Source organism: Phyllostomus hastatus, unplaced genomic scaffold, assembly GCF_019186645.2.
Source record: "Phyllostomus hastatus isolate PE091 unplaced genomic scaffold, TTU_PhHast_1.1 phas_contig_17, whole genome shotgun sequence".
NCBI classification, from domain to species: Eukaryota; Metazoa; Chordata; class Mammalia; order Chiroptera; family Phyllostomidae; genus Phyllostomus; species Phyllostomus hastatus.
Genome location: NW_025333664.1, coordinates 212,483 through 228,744, shown reverse-complemented (window position 1 = coordinate 228,744; position 16,262 = coordinate 212,483). Strand labels below are relative to the sequence as shown.

The 16,262-nt window shown below is 70.3% G+C and overlaps 2 protein-coding genes across 5 annotated transcripts; both read right to left on the bottom strand.

Annotated features, from left to right (window-relative positions):
• Nucleotides 1–1,905: 1,905 nt before the first annotated feature.
• On the bottom strand, nt 1,906–9,064 carry ZNF512B (zinc finger protein 512B). Of its 4 annotated transcripts, none has more exons than XM_045833308.1 (18): nt 8,950–9,064; nt 8,087–8,214; nt 7,010–7,135; nt 6,599–6,741; nt 6,177–6,305; nt 5,416–6,092; nt 5,089–5,315; nt 4,922–4,993; nt 4,662–4,808; nt 4,398–4,522; nt 4,236–4,328; nt 3,955–4,053; nt 3,703–3,873; nt 3,416–3,610; nt 3,124–3,225; nt 2,841–2,903; nt 2,518–2,616; nt 1,906–2,294 (listed from the first exon to the last, which is right to left on the bottom strand). In XM_045833308.1, the coding sequence occupies exons 3-18, from the start codon at nt 7,131–7,133 to the stop codon at nt 2,046–2,048; spliced, it is 2,715 nt and encodes a 904-aa protein (XP_045689264.1). In that variant the 5' UTR covers nt 7,134–7,135; nt 8,087–8,214; nt 8,950–9,064; the 3' UTR covers nt 1,906–2,045. The 4 variants fall into 4 exon arrangements, with proteins under 4 accessions (XP_045689264.1, XP_045689265.1, XP_045689266.1 ...); XM_045833309.1 differs by having other exon boundaries at nt 3,955–4,038; XM_045833310.1 differs by having other exon boundaries at nt 5,416–6,047.
• Nucleotides 9,065–10,942: 1,878 nt separating this feature from the next.
• On the bottom strand, nt 10,943–15,456 carry SAMD10 (sterile alpha motif domain containing 10). The gene is made up of 5 exons (XM_045832858.1): nt 15,040–15,456; nt 13,186–13,367; nt 12,941–13,112; nt 12,472–12,612; nt 10,943–12,267 (listed from the first exon to the last, which is right to left on the bottom strand). The coding sequence occupies exons 1-5, from the start codon at nt 15,128–15,130 to the stop codon at nt 12,245–12,247; spliced, it is 609 nt and encodes a 202-aa protein (XP_045688814.1). The 5' UTR covers nt 15,131–15,456; the 3' UTR covers nt 10,943–12,244.
• Nucleotides 15,457–16,262: the final 806 nt, after the last annotated feature.

Here is a 16,262-nt window from a genome sequence, read left to right as displayed (position 1 = left end):
CCGACTCCCCAAGGGCCAAGTACCTGAGAGGCCGGGGCGGGCGGCTGTCCCCCCAGCAGAGGTGTTGAGGTCCGACCTCCCCCAGCCATCGGTGACAAAGACCGAGACAGCATACCTGGGGCTCCTGTCCACACCTGCTTCTCCCCCACTCCCGAGGCCACCCCTGAGGAGGCCGCCCGACCCCACCTCTACTGGCCGTGCACCGCAGCGATTCCCAGAGCCCAGGGAAGAAAGCCCTCCCGCCCCCAGCCCAGCCCGTGCTGTCCCGCCTGGACTCTGACTCCAGGTCCCACCCGTGTGCCCACGGCTGGGAGTGGGGTGCAGCACGGCTGTCTGCACCCCCCTTGCACACCAGGCCCCAGCTGCCCAGGGTCAGAGCCTCCGGACAAAGCCCGAGACGAGCAGCGCAGCCCCCCGGCCCCCCAGCCCCCAGAGCCCGTCCCCCTACCGCAGGGCCAGGAGAGCGGAGCCCAGCCTGGTGCCCCCCTCTCCAGGGCTGGGCGAGGATGGCCAGCTGGGGCGCGGGGGGTGCCCAGCGGGCACTGCCTCCCTGAGCAGGGGAGGGACCCCAGGGGCCCTGGCCCAGTCCCCAGACCCAGCATCGGCACCAGGAAACCCTTAGCACCAAAATGTCAGATTGTTGTAAGTTTTTGTATAAAAAACAGAATAAAAAAGGTTGTTACTTGTCACAGGAACAAGACTGGCACCCACGACACACCCAGGACACACGCACACGGGCAAATATCAAAATTCACATCGTCCAGGATCGGCAAGGCCGCGCCCTCAGCCCCCCACCCCCCCGTGGAAAACAACCTCCAACCAACCCCCGCGGCTCTGAGCGTCCTCAGCCCCAGGCAAGGCCACAGCCGGGAGGCAGGGCCCGGGGAGGAGGCCGGAGCTGCTGGTCCACTCCTCCAGGCACCCTGGGCTCCAGCCTGAACCCCGCCCAACCTGCCGCCTGGCCGTCCTCGGGGCCCCGGGGGAAGCCAAGACAGCCCCGCTGACCTTCTCCCATCAGCCCGCTGACCTTGGCCAAGCCCCCTCCCAGGCCTGCAGCTCTCCTGTGAAAAGACCACACAACCAGAACCAGAAACGAAGGGGCAGGTACAAGGGGGGTGGGGGCTCCCAAAGGAGCCTGGCCCCGGGCAGACAGAAGGCTGCTTCCTGCAGTGGCCACTCCTCAGAGCTGGGCCCAGCCCCCTGCCCTACAGGCCCACGGCCCCAGGCCAGCCCCAGGGCCTAGACCGGCCAGTCTCTAACCTATCAGGCTGCCCCAGCCAGATCAGTGCTGTCGGCCCAGCTGCAGCGTGCTCCACGTGGCCCCAGCTGCTGCCGCCCTGCCCGTGGGCAAACCAGGGGTCCTCCCTTGCCCCAAGCAGGGGGCACCACGGGGATGGCAGAGAGCCCACAAGGGGGGCCACTGCCCCCCCAGGATGGACACAGGCCAGTGGGGCAAGGGCTCGAGCACAGCAGCAGTCGACCGGCGGGGGCGGGGGCGGGGGCGGGCCTGGAGAGGTAGAGAACAGAAGCGGAGGAGCCAGAGGTGGGGAGGAGCGAGGGGCACGGACTGGCAGGTCAGCATGGCAGCGGTCAGACTCCGGGTCTGTCCTGGGAGGTAGCTGGGGGTGCTGGGGTTCCAGTGTCGGGGAGAGAGGCAAGGCTGCTCGGGCACCCTCATCAGCCCAGAACCAGGGACCCCCGAGCCTTGGGCTTGAGGAAACAGACAGGGCACGCGGCTCATGTGGCCAGGCCGGACGGCGCCTGGCTGCTGCGGCCCCGGGGCCCCAGGCCCACGCCCGTCCCTCCTGGCTATTGCACTTCCGTGGCCGCCACAGGCCCAGGGTGCCCGGTAGCAGCCTGCACAGGGGAGGGGCCGCCCTCAGGGAGAGCAGTGGGGCCGGCTGCCCCACTGGACGGAGGAGGAGACGGGGTGGGGGTGCGGGACCGGAGGGTGGGACGTCCTAGGGCCCTTGCTCCCCACCCTGGACAAAGGAGGCCTTGGCCAGTGTGGGGACCGGGACCCACCCGCCTGCCAGCCACCGCGCTCACTTCTCGGGCGCCTTGCCAGCTCCCACCTTCCGGCCAGCGGGGCCCCGGGCCCCCTTGTCTCTGCCCCCAGGGGGCCAGTCATCCTGGCGGGGGGGCGTCTTGGGCGCAGGCTCCTCGGGGGGCCGCTCCTTGGGCTTGCGGCCCCGCTTCTTCCCGCCAGCCACGCTCTTCTCCTCCTTCTTGGGCGCCAGGGCGTCCTGGCTCCTGTGTCTGGGGGGCGGGTCCGCCGAGGTCCGGAACCAGTTCTGGGGAGAGGGGAGCAGCGATGGGAGCGGGGGACGGGGCAGTGGCCCCGAGCGGCTGGGTGCTCCCAGGGACGCCGGGCACCGCCTTGAGGAGCAGCTGCCAGGTCTCTCCCTGCTGGCCACCCACTCCAACAGCGCCCCCTGCCCCGCCCCACCCTGCCCCGGCACCCTCCGGGGGCCCCGCCACGGGCCGCACGCAGGCCCCGGCCACCCACCTACCCACCTCCGCGTGCGCCTTGAGGATGTGGTACTTGACGCCGCTCTCGGAGCCGAACTCCTTCGGGCACAGCAGGCAGCAGTACTTCCCCACCAGGTGGTCTCCCTGCGGGACACGGGCAGCCCGGCCCCAGGTGTCGGAGCGGACCCCCACCCCCACCCCCGGCCACAGGGTGCGGTGGCCACAGTGCAGCTGGCCAGGTCAGGGTGCTCACTGCGCCCCGGGGAGGAGGAGCCCCCAGGGAGGGCGGGACTTGGGACTGACTGGCCCGTGGCTGGGGCTGGGGGACAGCGCCTGCCACGGCGGAGGTGCAGGGCCTGGGAGCTCACCTTGCTGCAGCTGGCCAGGTGGGCCTTGAGGCCGGACACGCTGGAGTAGATGGCTTCACAGCACTGGGGCGGGAGACAGCCATGGGAAGGGGCCCCCACCCCAGCCAGGAGCCCTGGGGCGCGGGCAGGCGGGGCCTCTGGGGTTGAGGCCCAGGCCTTCTGCCAGCAGGGCCCCGGGACCACAGGCAGGCTGGCCACTGGGCTCCCACCCAGGGCCACATCTGGGTCCTCTGTCCCTCAGTCCCAGTGTCCCCACGCCCGCCCGGCACCTGCCCCAGCTCACGTCATTGGGGCAGTTGACGTGGCCCTTCTCTTTGACTTCGTTCTTCCACGCCTCCAGCAGCTGGGGGCTGAGCGTGGGGAGGCCGGGCCGCGTGTAGTTGAGCTATGGAGGCAGGCGGGTGACGGGGTGAGCCCGGGGCCGGGCCGGAACCGCCCCCACTGCCCTGTGGAAGCCCGCAGCTGCGCCCTCCACTGGGAGACCCGGCCCTCGGGAGGTCGGCGGTGGAGGGCCCCGGGCGGGGGGTCAGGGCCCTCACAGGGGTCCCCACGGGGAGGCTGGGACCAGGCCTCACCCGCGCCGTCTCGGGCACCAGGTCATCTTTCATCCGCCGTTTGGTCCAGTCCCGGGCCAGCTCGTCCTCCGCGATCTCCTGCAGGTGGAACACTGCCACCTGTGCTGAGGTGCGGCGGACGCGGCCGCTGGGGGTCCGCTCCACACCCAGCAGGTCCTCGGCCTCGGGGGGCTTGTCCTCGGGCTCCTCGAGGGGCTGCGGGGCGCAGGGGCCAAGGTGAGCGGCAGGAGTCCCGGGCCGGTGGGCGCAGGCGCACACGGGGCGGACGGGTGGGCCGGGCCGCTCACCGGGGCCGTGTGCTCCGACCGCATGTGGTAGTCGTGGCCGGCCTTGGAGCGGTAGGTCTTGCCGCAGTGGGTGCAGGGGAAGGACGGGCTGTCCACCTCGCTGGGCGGCCTCCCGCAGCGCCGCTGGTGGTACTGGTAGCCCATGAGGCTGGAGAAGGCGGCCCCACAGCCCTGGGGGCCGAGGGCGTTGAGAGGGCGGCCGGCGGCTGTGCGCTGCCCCACGCGCCCCCACGCCTGAAGGGCCCCACTGACCTCCTGGGGGCAGCGCAGCCGCCCCATCTGCTTCAGCACCTTGCGCAGCCGCTCCCGCTCCTCCTGCTCGCTCCCCTCCGAGGCCTCGGTGTCAGAGGGCTGGGGTGCAGGCTCCGCCTCAGCGCTCCCACCCCCACCAGGCCCGGCCCACGGGTGGCCGCGGGTGGCCGCGGGTGGCCGGGGGCAGGTGCGGCGTGCCGAGGGCCGGGCGGGGCAAGGTGGGGTGGGGGGCCTGGGGTCGAGGTCCGGGGGCGGGGGGCGGCGGCTGGGCCCAGGCGTACCTTGGCACTGTGTTCGGCCATGGTGTGGTAGTTGAGGCCAGCCTTGGACTTGAACTGCTTCCGGCAGTGCTGGCACTTGAGGGCGTCCTGCAGCTGCAGACAGGTGACCCGTGAGGAGCCGCCCCAGGGCACCTCCCCCTGGAGCCCCGGGGGCGGCCTTACCTTCTGGCACACCTCCATGTGCTTCTTGAGGCCCACCAGGGTCTTCCGGGTGACCACGCTGCAGGTGGGGCAGACCGCCTCCCCCCGTTCGTGGAGAGCCCGCTGCCACTGCTCCTCGGGGCCGCCTGTGGGCGGGGCCGGGCCTCAGGGGCTGTGGGGGGCTCCAGGCCGCCCTGGGCGCCAGGCAGGGCCCAGGGTCTACCTCATCGTCCAGGCTGGCCTGCGCTGCGCCGCCCCCCCCCCCGCCCCCACAGTAGCCCCTACCTGGGGCCGGATGGGCCACGGGGGCCGGCGCCTCCTTGCTGACGCTGCTGGCGGGGGGCGGCACCTTCTTCCGGATGTCCTCCGCACTCGGCCCCTCCTGCTTCTTGGCCCGGTAGCCTCGGGCTTTGTCCTCTGCCTTGGCCAGGCCTGTGTGCACACGCGAGGTGGGCAGGGGTGGGCGAGGTGGGCAGGGGTGGGCGCGAGCGCAGGCGCACCCAGGCACGAGCCCGGTCCCGCGGGTGCCACTGCCCGGGCCCCACCTTTGAGTCCGAACGTCCCTGAGATGGACGGCTGCTCCCCCGTAAACTTCTTGGGTGTCTTCTGTTTCCTTCCTGACTCGGGGGAGAGGAGACGGGCCGAGACTCTGGTCAAATGACCGTGGGGAGGTCGGCCGCCGCCCTGCCCTGCTGTCCCCCCCTCGTCTTACTGTGCTTCGTGCGTCCAGCCCCCTCCTCAGGCGGGGACACGGGGCCCGGGGCCCTCGGCGCCTCCTTGCCCCCCAGGGGCCTGCTGCCCAGGGGAAGGGGGCCGCTGCTGAGGTCCACGCCGGGCAGGCAGGCCGAGCCCTGGGCGGCGGTGGACGGGCCACACTCCCCGTTCTCAGGCCTCGCCTGCTTGGGCGGGAGCGGGCAGCTGTCCAGGCCGTCCGCAGCCCTGCGGGAAGCGGGAGGTGAGGGGCCGGGGGGCGCAGCCCGGGCCGTCCACCCTGGCCGTGCCGGCCGGTGCCCCAGCCCGCCAGGGTCGGCACCCCTACCTTTTCTTCCCGCTGGCCCTCCCTGCGGCCCGAGGAGTTTTGTTCTCAGACTTGGTCAGCAGCACCATTTTGCAGGACGGCGTGTGCCTGCTGATGGCGATGGGCCTGCTGACCGTCACCAGCTTACTGACCACAATGGGCCTGCTGACCGGCACAGGTTTGGTGACCGTCACGAGCTTCGTCATCGGCACTGGTTTGTTTGTAGTCACTGGCCTGGTGACCGTCACAGGCCTGGTGACCGTCACAGGTTTGGTGACCGGCACGGGCTTGGTGACCGGCACGGACTTGGTGACCGGCACGGGCTTGGTGATTGGTATGGGCTTGGTGACGGGCACAGGTCTAGTGACTGGCATAGCCTTGGTAATCGGCACAGGCCTGCTGACCGTCACCGACTTGGTGACCGGCACGGGCCTGCTGACCGTCACGGGCTTGCTGATACCGATGGGCTTGCTGACCCCCACGGGTTTGCCGATAGTGACGGGCTTGCTCACTCCGATGGGCTTGCTGACCCCCACGGGCCGGCTGATGGTGACCGGCCGGCTGACTGGCCCAGGCTTGGGTGCTGGCAGAGGCCGGTCCATGTGGTTCCAGATCTGGTGCTTCTCCAGCTGCGTCTTAGAGGTGAAGGCGGCCTCACAGAAGGGGCAGGGGAAGGTCAGCCTTTCTGAGATGGCGCCCTGGGGGGAAAGGGCCGGTGTGGGCCCCACACAGATGCAGCCCGGGCTGGGCGGGCCCCCTCCCCCTGACCCGCAGCCCCTTACCCCTTGGCACCGCTGGTAGTGGTACTTGAGTCCGTAGATGCTGGGGAACTCCAGCCAGCACCCCGAGTTGGGGCACTGCACCCGGGAGTGCGCTTTGAACTCGTCCTTCCACTGGTTCATCAGGGAGAGCTGGCGGGGGAGGTGGGGCTGCTGACCAGGCCCCTGCTCCACGCCCCGCCCAGCCCTTCCACTGGGGCCTGCAGCGAGATCCTGGCCACCCTGGGCAGTGACCTGGACCTGCCCTGAGGTCCCCACGGACGTGGTCCACCGGGCCCCAGGCCACACCGCGGACCCCTGGGGCCCACGTTGGCCCCGACGTGGGCTTGGTGCCGGCCGTGTGGACGGCAGGGGAAGGCGGGGCAGTGGCCTCCGCCGGCGGGTCCCACCTTGAGCCCCTCCCCCCCAGCCCTCAGGGAGCTCACGGGAATGTCTCGGAGGGCCTGGTTCTCAGCTTTCGGGCGCCCCTTTTTCTTCCCTTCTGTCCTGTCACCAGCTGGACTTCCCGGGTCGAAGCAGAGAGGGGCCTGGCCGGGCACCGCCTGCCCCCCGCGGGCCACCGGCAACCCTGCGGCACACAGTGCGCACGGGACTCGGCGGTGCGTCCGGCAGCCTCGCCGGCCGCCTGGGAGGCTGCCGGGAGCCTCGTGCCCCCCGTGGCTGAGGCAGGGGGTGGACGGTTGTCAGCCCGGGACGAGGATCCAGGGTCCCTGGCTACCCCCACCCTGGGGAAGCTCTCAGGGTGGCACCCAGGAGCCAGACGTCCCGGAGGTGGCCTGCACCCAGCACTGGATGTCTGTGGCGGCTTGGAGGTGCCCTCGGCCTGACCCTCTTACCCAGCTTCGGCGGGTCATGCCGCACGGGGAGCCGGACCTCGCTCCGGCTGCCATCCTTGGCAGGCCCACTCTTGCTGGACCCCGGGAGCCGGCGGCCGCCTCCCACGCAGAAGGGGTCAGCCATGGCTGCAAGGCAAGTGCGCGCCCCGTGAGGCCCACCCGAGAGGCCGTGCTTGCACCCCCCCCACCCCCGACGGCCTGCCCTCTGGCTCCGGGAAGGGGAGCCTGCCTGTGTGCTCGTGGCCACAGGGCCAGCAGGCGACAGGGCACCTCGGGCCCAGGGGCGCGCTGGCGTCTCCCCAGGAGACACCGTCAGCTGGGGCGAGTCGGACCCTGTCCCAGGACCCTCGCCAGTCCAATGGGCTCCTTCGGTACCAGACGCAGCCCCCAAGTGTGCGGAGGGCCGAGCCCCTCGCCCCCGGCGCCGGGCCACACAGCCCTGCGGAGGCCGAGTGCCCGGGCAGCAGGCCAGCCACGCCCCTCCCGGGGGCCAGCGATGACAGGGGCTGTGGGTGCACGGGCCGGCCCGGCCCGGCCCCTGGGCACACCTTACTTCTCAGCCCCAGCCAGACCCAAGGCAGGGCCCCCTGCTCAGGGGTTACCCTGGACCCTCCCCCCCGGACCGAGAGGGAAGACGGCCAGCATGACCACCGAAGCCCCGAGTCCACGCCCCAGCTGCACGGGCCCCCCTGCCGGGGCAGGGGGCGGGCAAAGGGCAGAGGGCGCCGTGGCACCTGCTCTGGTCCCCACGTCTGCAGAGCTACCCCACCTGCTCCGGCTCTGTTTGTTCCGCCAGGGTCCCTCGGCCACCCTCCACCTGGCTGACCTCCTCACCTCCGCCCTCCGCAGCCTCTCTCCCCCACCTACAGGGCCACCGGCACCACACCAGAGGCCGCCGGCCACCCACCACGGGGAACACCCAGCCCCCTGAGCGGGGATCCCTGGGCACAAAACTGGCGGGACTCGGAGCTCTGGCCTGCCCCCCGGGGGGGGGCGCGGGGGTGGTGTGGGCAGGTGACCCCTCCCCAGTGGTTTCCGGCCGACTCGGAGAGAACAGGCGAGGGCTGCTGTGCCTACCAGGGAGCAGAAGCTGACAGGCAGGCTGAGGTCAGAGGTCAGGACAGTCACTGCCTGTTGCCAAGGGGGTGCCCCGATCCTGGGCCTGAGGGTCTAAGCAAACTTCTCTGCAAGTCCTCGTGCTGCAACTTCCGAAGGAGACAATGCCCAGATCAGTCACCCCGGCCCCACGGTGACCCCAGGTGGCCTGAGGGGCAGGGGCCTGCTGGAAGCCCCCCCCCCTTTCCAGTCTTTCTGCAGCTTGAGTGGAGAATTCAAAGTTGGGGGGCCTGGAGCCAGGGCTGGCCTGGGAGGCAGAGACCCTGCTTCCATCCGGGGCCTGTGACTCTCGCAGCGGAGGAAGGGCTTCCCGCCTCCGGGAGGACCCAGCAAGGACGAAGAGGAGGGACCCTCGCGGGGGCTGGGGAGAGGTGGGGAGAGGTGGGCGCCGCGCTGACCACAGGCAGCGGGACCGCGGCGCGGCCAAGGCCGCAGGGCCCTGACCCCCGGCTGAGGTCCGGGCGCGCGGGTGAGGCCGGCCGGGGATGCACGCCTGGCGGCTGGCCTGGCCACCCACCTGTCACCTGCGGCAGGGGTGAGGCCCCGGCCTGGCCCCGGAAGGGCCGATCGCGGGCGCCAGGGGAGGGGGGGCGAAGGCAGTGAACCAAAATGGCGACTTTTTCTGGAGAAGGAGGAGGCAGGAGCGCGGCGCCGCGCGGGGCGCCGGGCGCGGCGCGGGGGGTCCGGGCGCGGTAGGGGGGCGGCAGGCGGGGGCTTCGGCGCGGCGCCCCCCCCCCCGACCTGCGCGCGGGGTCAGGGTCGGGGGCGCGGCCAGCGTGAGGGCCGCGCCGGGGTCTGGGCCGGGGGCGCGGCCGGGCGCTTACCTGCGGCGCCCAGCGGGCCGGAGGCGGGGCGGGGGCCGGGGCCGGGACTGGCCAGACAGGGGTGCGGGCGCGGGGTCCGGGCGGCGCAGGCTGCGCGCCGCGCTGCGCACATGCGCGCTCCCGCCCCTCCCACCTTTGACAGTTTTACTGTGGGGGGGGGGGGGGACGAACTCTCGCGGTATTCCTGCTGCCGCTCCGCGCCGGGAGGGACCGGTCGGGGGGCGGGGGGGGGGCCCGCCGGGTCCACGGGCTCGTGGGGCTGCGTGGTCCGACGGGTCCCTCTGCCGGGGCTCCAGTGCAAAGTGGCCGGTTGTGCGGCCCAGAGGGCGGGAGACGTTATTTTCAGACAGTGGGGTAAACTGAGGCACCATAAGGGCGCAGGGTCCTGCCCCAAGCCCAGCGCGCTCGAACTGAAGCCACCGGATGCCTCTGCGTCCTGACCCTGGGAAGGGCCAGGCAAAGCGGGACTTGGCCTCTCCGCCAGCCAGCCTTGGGCCACTTCTGCCCGTGGCCACCCTCAGGGGATCGCTAGCTCCTGGCCTGCGAGGACCGCTCTCCACTGGGGTTACTGACAACCATGGGACCAGCCTGTCTGCTCGGGGACCCGGTACTCCTAGGCTGTCCGCCGCTTTCCTCTGTGCCCCTGACCCTGGCCCCTGCTGGAAGCTGCTATCGGGTCTGGGGGTGATGGACAGCATCCCCACCCAGCATGGGAATGAGCGGAGGAGGGAAGGAGGGCCCGTTGGGAAACGAGTTACGAGGAGGTTCCCGTCCTTCCCTGAAGCCCTTCCCACTGGGCCCTCACACTGCACAGCCCCACCCCCACCCTGGAGCAGGCACTGCTTGGGGGCACGGCACCAAAGATGACACATTTGGGGTCCGCTCTTCTTGAGGGGCCCCTTGAAACCTGCTCTCTCGAGGCCAGCACGAGGTGCCCACTGAGAAGCCAAGGCGAGGTGCGGGGGAGGACACCCGGAGGGGGCACGTCGCCGGTCAGAGAGGGCCGCGTGACCCTGGGAGGAAGAGGGAAGGCCCTCCGACCCGAGCACGCCCAGAGCTGTCAGCTTTCCCCGGGGGAGTCCGCGCGCCCGTGGCTGTGCCGGGTCGCTGCCGGCAGGTGTGGGTCAGGCGGCCCCTTCTGCGGACGGCAGCGTCAGGGTGTCTGGGTCCTGTGCTGGATGAGCATATGCTCACCCGTCCGCTAGTCTCCAGGGGGCTGGGCCCAGGGCTTGTCTGGGTCCGGCAGGGGTGTGTTCCGGCTGCAGCGTGCCTGGGAGTCAGCCTCACGCGGTGCCAGTGGGTCTCTGCCACTGTCTGTGTCTGTGGCTGGGACACACCTGGGTCAGGGCCCTGCCCGGTGGCAGACGACATGGGGGACCCCGAGAGATGCCATAGCAAGTCCCTGGAATGTGGGAGTGAGACTCTGTTTGAGAAGAGGGTCTTTTCGGGTGTGGTGAAGGGTCTGGAGATGAGATCATCCTGGACTGTCCAGGTGGGCCCTAAGTCCAGTGACAAATGTCCTGCAAGAGGGAGATGTGAGGCAGACAGGAGGCAGCTCCACCACCTTCCTGGACACAGCGGCGAGTCCGTGAGCCCGGGCGGCCACCGGGGCGGGAAGCAGTGAGCAGGCGGGTGGCCCTGCCGGACTTCAGAGGTGCGGCCTGCAGAACCGGGAGAGGGCCGGTTTCTGCTGGGCGAAGCCTGCCAGGCGTCGGGGAGGCAGCCCCAGGAGCTGTCACCCCGTGTGGGTGCCGTCCTCCCGTCTGAGCCCGGCCTCTGCTTCTTGCCCCCCTCCCCCGCCCCCCACTCCTGGGTTACACAGGCACGCGGCCAGGGTGCGGCATCACTGCCCCCTGGTGGCCTCCGCAGGAGGCAGCTGGGCCGGGCACCCCCGCCTCCCGGACTCAGGGCCCCCCCTCCCTGCTTGGCCCCTCCTCCCTGCCTGGCCCCTCCCCCACAAGCCAGCTGACTGGAGCCGGACACCACCCTGGGGCACTTGAGAATCAGGTTTATTTCTGGTCTTTTTTTTTTTATCAGAATATAAAAAGTGAACACAAAACAAGAAGACAAAACAGGAACTCGGTGCGGGGGCAGGGGCGAGATGGAGGTGGGAGAAGGGGGCAGAGGAGGAAGGGGCCCCCTGGAAAGGGCAACATCGTGATGGCACGAGGGGGGGAACTTGGGGCGCCAGACAGGACAAGGGGGCTTCCCATGGGGGCTCACTGGGGGCGGGGAGCACCAGGCCACATGCCCAAATTCCACACTCGGGACCGAAACAACCAACCTCTCGTGCTGGGGCCAGCTCAGGGCACAGAGAGGGGGCTGGGGCTCGGCCTCACCGGTCCCTGGGATTCTCGGGGCCCCCTAGGCAGTGGCAGGCGGGGGAGCCCAAGGGAGGGGACTGCAGGACAGCCCTCCCTGTCCCCCTGCTGGGCTGCACCGGCCCCTGCCTCGGGCCTTCGGGCCTCAGGAGAGGTGGTCAGCAGCCAGCCAGGGCGGGGGGCAGGCATGGCCCTCAGGCCAGTCTCTTGTGAGAACCTGGGTTTTCCTGGGCAAGGGGCAGTGGGAGTGCCCGCCCACTGATGTGCCCCCTGGGTGGCCTCCATGAGCCTGAGAGGACTGGCCCGGCCTGGCTCTGAGTGCTGGGTCCCCGCTGCACAGCGTTAGGTCCTGTGTGCTCGGGCGGTCCTGGACCTGCCCCTCCTCCGTCCTGTGAAAGGCTGCTGGCGTGGTGAGGGTCCCGTACATAAGGAGGGGAGGTGCTGGGCAGGGTCCGTTTGGCTGGGTGGACGCTGGGCCTGGGTGGGGGGTGGGCACCCAGCAAGGGGAGCTGGGCAGTTCTCCCCACCTCTGTGGGCAGTCCTCAGTGGGCACAGGGAGGGCGTGAAACTGGATGGGTGGGCAGACAGACCTCTGGCCCTGGGAGAGGACAGGACCCCCAGAAGATAGAGGTGAAGGAAATATAAATACACACCCTCTGGGAGTTGTGGGGGGAGCGTCCGAACCCTGCTTTGGCTCCAGGTGGCTGCCCCGAACACCACCGGCAGCACCCGGGGTGGGCCGGAGCTCGGGTCCTGGAGGCGGGCCCACACTCCCGGAGCCTCTACCCACCCAACCCCCGGCACAGCCGGGGCGCACGGCCAGCGGTGGCTGGAGCAGGCAAGCCCGGTCCCACCCGTCCACTGGGCCAGGCTCAGCCCCGGGTGCCCCTGAAGGTCCGGAAGGAGCTGTGCCCCGTCTTTGCCGCGGGCTCCGGTCACAGTGCTGGGGTCTGGGGCTCCGGCCTCGGGCGGCACTAGGACATGTGTCCGAAGGAAGCTGCGGGTGGGCGGGTGGGGAAGAACGCGGGGCCTCTGGCATCGTCCACGCTGCCACGGGTGCAGGACAGCCCTTGCTGGGGTCCCACAGCCACCTCCGGAGGTCCACCCCCTCCCCCCGCCTTGCCATCGGTGGGGGGGCCTTGCAGCCCAGCTCCCCAGGCCCCTCCCCGCCTCTCAGGCACTCCCGGCTGCTCTCACTGACCTTGGCTGAGCAGCTGCAGGCTCCGCCCCTCCTCGCGCACCTGCAGGCGCAGCACCTGCTGCAGCACCTCCTGCCGCTGGGCCTCCTGTGCCAGCCCCATGCGCTGCAGCTTCTCCGCGTTCAGCCGCAGCAGTGCCCGGCCTGGAGTGAGGGAACAGGGGTCAGCCGAGGTTAACCTTGGACGGGCATCCGCAGCCAAAGCAGAGAGAGAGAGCAAAGTGGGGGGGGGGGGCGGGCACAGAGGCTGAAACAGAGAGAAAGGGGGGGAGAGATGGGAGGGGGAGACAGAGACACAGATCGATTCGGGGAGACGAGGAGAGACAGGGAGAGACGAGGAGGGACGGAGACCGACGGGGAGAAGCCGGACGAAAGAAAGTGAGCAGGGGCTGCCGAGGCCCGGCCGGAAGGGGAGTCAGGGAGGGAAGCGAGGACAGGGGCTCCCCTGGGACCCCGCCCCCGCCCACGGCACCGGTGATGGCGTGCTGGGAGAAGGCCTCCACGTAGACGAGGTAGTTGTGGGGACAGTGCTTCTTGAGCCACTTGCAGACGTCCTGCTGGCTCCACAGGACCACAGGCCTCGTCAGGCCCCCCAGCGAGGGGCTCGTGTGGTACAGGCCGCAGCGGTCCGAGGACGGCCGGCCCTGCGGGGGGAGGGCGGCAGATGCAGTGAGGGCTGGGGAGGGCGGGGCCCCGCTGGGGACGGCGGCTCGGTACCTGGGCGGCCTCGGTGCCGGGCTGCTGCAGGAGCTTGACCGGCCGGCCGCCAGCTGCCCTCTGGCCTCGGGAGTCGTGCCAGGTGAGGCTGGTGCCCGGGGTCCTGGGCAGGTGGCAGGGGATGCTCTCGGCCGACACGGTGTGCTCCAGGAGGGTGCGGCAGAAGCTGAAGTGCGCAGTGGCTGCGGAGCAGGGGCGCCCGGTCAGAGCGGCCGGGGGCGAGGCCAGAGGCTCCTCTCCCTGCTCAGCCCGTCTCCCCTCCACGGAGGACGGAGCCTCTTTCCCAGCCGGGGGCTCCCGAGCCCCTACAGGCAGCAGGAAGCAGCAAGCGCTGTCTGCAGCTCAAAGACGAAGAATGGACACCTTCCCCCCGAGTCTGACGCCCATGTTCCAGGGGCCTGGATGGACTGTGCTTAGACGAGAGCGCGGATGTGCCCACCAGGGAGCCAAGACTTACAGTCGGGGTGGCGTTCTCCTGGGTCTGCCCTGCCCTGGCTGTTGCCTTGGGCTGGGTGCCCTTGCCACACCGAACCGGGGTGCACACACGGGAGCTGCCTGCAAGGTCCTGTGTGCCTGCCCGCCCTCATCGCCGGAGCCCAGTCTCTGCAGCTGTGGCTGGAGCTGAGGCTTCGCCCTACCCAGCTGCGCTCACTGGCTGTGACTGACGGACAGGAGCCTGAACTTGGGACGGCCCACACCCGGGATTTCTGCCCCCCCCCCCCACAGGGCCCGGCCCAGGGTGGTTCCTGTCCAGCTCAGGACAGGCGCTCCGGGACCCACTGCCACGCCTGAAGCTCCTCTCCACCCACAGCAACTCCATCCCACTCATCAAGTTTTGGGTGGCGGGGGGCTCTGTGTGATGCCCACGATCAGCAGAGCCCTGGGCACAGACTGGAAGCTGGGCCCAGTCTTGCCCCCATCTTCACGGCATCCAGGCCCTGACTGAGCCACCAGGATCAGGTTCCCAGGCCAGGCCCCCCCACTCCAGGAAAGTGAGACCCTCTCGGCCTCCCTACAAGGGTAGGGCCAGCCCTGTGCCCTGGTCTCAGTGATGGGGGAAACGGCATCTTACTCCGCCTTCCACCCCCTGAGAGTCATTTGGTCCAGCATCTCCTCCCCATGCCCCCAACTCTCCTCTATCAGGTGACCCTGGGTGACTCCCAATTTGAGGTCTGGGGCCAGAGTGTGGCCGCCGCCTTGAGGTGGCTTCTAGTACCGTGGGAAAAGACTTATTCTAAGCCGGCACCTTTCAGGGAGCAGGCGCCTGGGTCGTTCGGCTCGCTCAGCGGGGCCGGGCCTGGGCGAGAGCGCGCTGCTCTGGGCAAACCAGTTGGACGGACTCCTCCGCCGGCGCCGCACCTGTCCGGGGCCAGCCTGGTCCCGCCCATTTCCGGCCCGCGCCGGGGGTGGGATCTCTGTCCAGACGCCCGTCCTTCCCTCCTCCCAGCCCCAAAGTCAGAATTCCAGTAGAAAATGGGGAGGGGGCGGCCGAGGCGGGCTCTGGCTTCGGACCCCCTCTCGGCCCCAACGTAAGGGCTGGGGAAGGATTTTTTCCCAGCGAAGAAATAGGTGACCGCACGGTGGTGCCAGCCCGGGCACTGGAGCTCTGGCCGGTCACCTCCCCCAAGCCAAGGGTGCCTTCATCCCCAAGGCCTGAGGCCGCACCACCCGCTGCCCCCAGTGCAGGACAAAGACACCAGGAACCCGGCTCGGTCGGGGCGCGCCCCCCACTCTGCCCGCCGTCGCCGCCGCTGCCGCCGCCACTCGGAGTCCGCCAGGTCCCGCCCCCCGTCCCCCTCCGTCCCCAAGCCCCCAGCCCGCGATATCCCCGCGCCCGAGTCCAGCCCCGCTCACCGTCCACATCTCGGCGCTCCCCGAAGCCGGCGCGCACAGCCCCGGCGCGGCCTCGCGGGGGGCTCAGCTTGGTCCTTAGCTCCGTGAACATGGGGCCCGCGCACACGCCCCTCGCCGGGCGCAGGGCGGCCCTTGTGGCCAGCGGGGAACGCGCGCCACCGCCCCGCCCCACCCGGCCCCGCGCCCAAGCCGGTCCCTGCGCCCGGCGAGTCTGCGCGGCGAAGCACCTGCCGCTGAGCCCTTAGTGCCGGGCGCGCTCCGGGAGCTTGGAGGTGTGTCGGCGGCGCGCTGGTCCGCGTCTGCAAAGGGCGCCTGCGGGGGCGAGGGGCGACCGTGCGCACCTGGCTGGGCACGGCTCCAAAGACCAGTGACTGTGCACCGGCAGGGGCCCAGACGTCCCGAGGGGCCTCAGAGGCAGGGAAGTAAGGGCACATCGGTCTCCTCTGTGTGTGTGTGTGTGTGTGTGTGTGTGTGTGTCGGGGGGGTGCCCTGCCCGCTGCTGGGACCTTCTGACCCCTGGGGCCCAGGTGAAGGGTCAACCCGACCCCTTCCAACCACTTGCCTCCTCTCCTACCTCAATTTGCTCCTTTAATTTACATTCTCCAGATTTTTCCATAGGTGTCTCCCTCCAGGGGGCACTTGCCTCCCGGAAGTCGGTTTGACCCCCTCTAGCCCCACCGCGCTGTGAACTCCAGGAGCACCGCCAGGGTCTGTCCTCTCCCCTCCCCAGCCCCGGGGTCTGACTCAGCGCCCAAGACTTGGCATTGAAAGGGGCTCAGCTGGGCACAGGGAAGAGAGAGAGGCTCGAAGGGGGCAGGAGGCTGCGGCAGGCAGCAGGGATGTGTTCGCTCCAGAACACGGGGGAGAATGGCTGGGGCGGCCTGGGGGCTGCCTGGTCCCGCTGAAGGCCAGACTGGCAGAGTGGCGCTGGCTGTGCCCGGAGCCTGCGTGCTCGCCCCAGGTTCACGTGGGGGCCCCATAGTGTCCCACAGCAGAGTGGGCAAAGGCACGCGTGGCCGTGCAGAACTGTACAGAGGACAGTTATGCCTGGCCGCCCCAAACCAGAGCACAGTGACGACCTGCACGCGTGCTCCCAACACACATAGGGAGGCTTGCACGGGGTCCGCCCGCGTGCTGTGGTCGCCCCCACCACGTGCTGACTTGCTCCAGACACATCTGCTGCATTTGTTTATTGTCCTCAATCAGCTCCGCAGCTCGCGCCC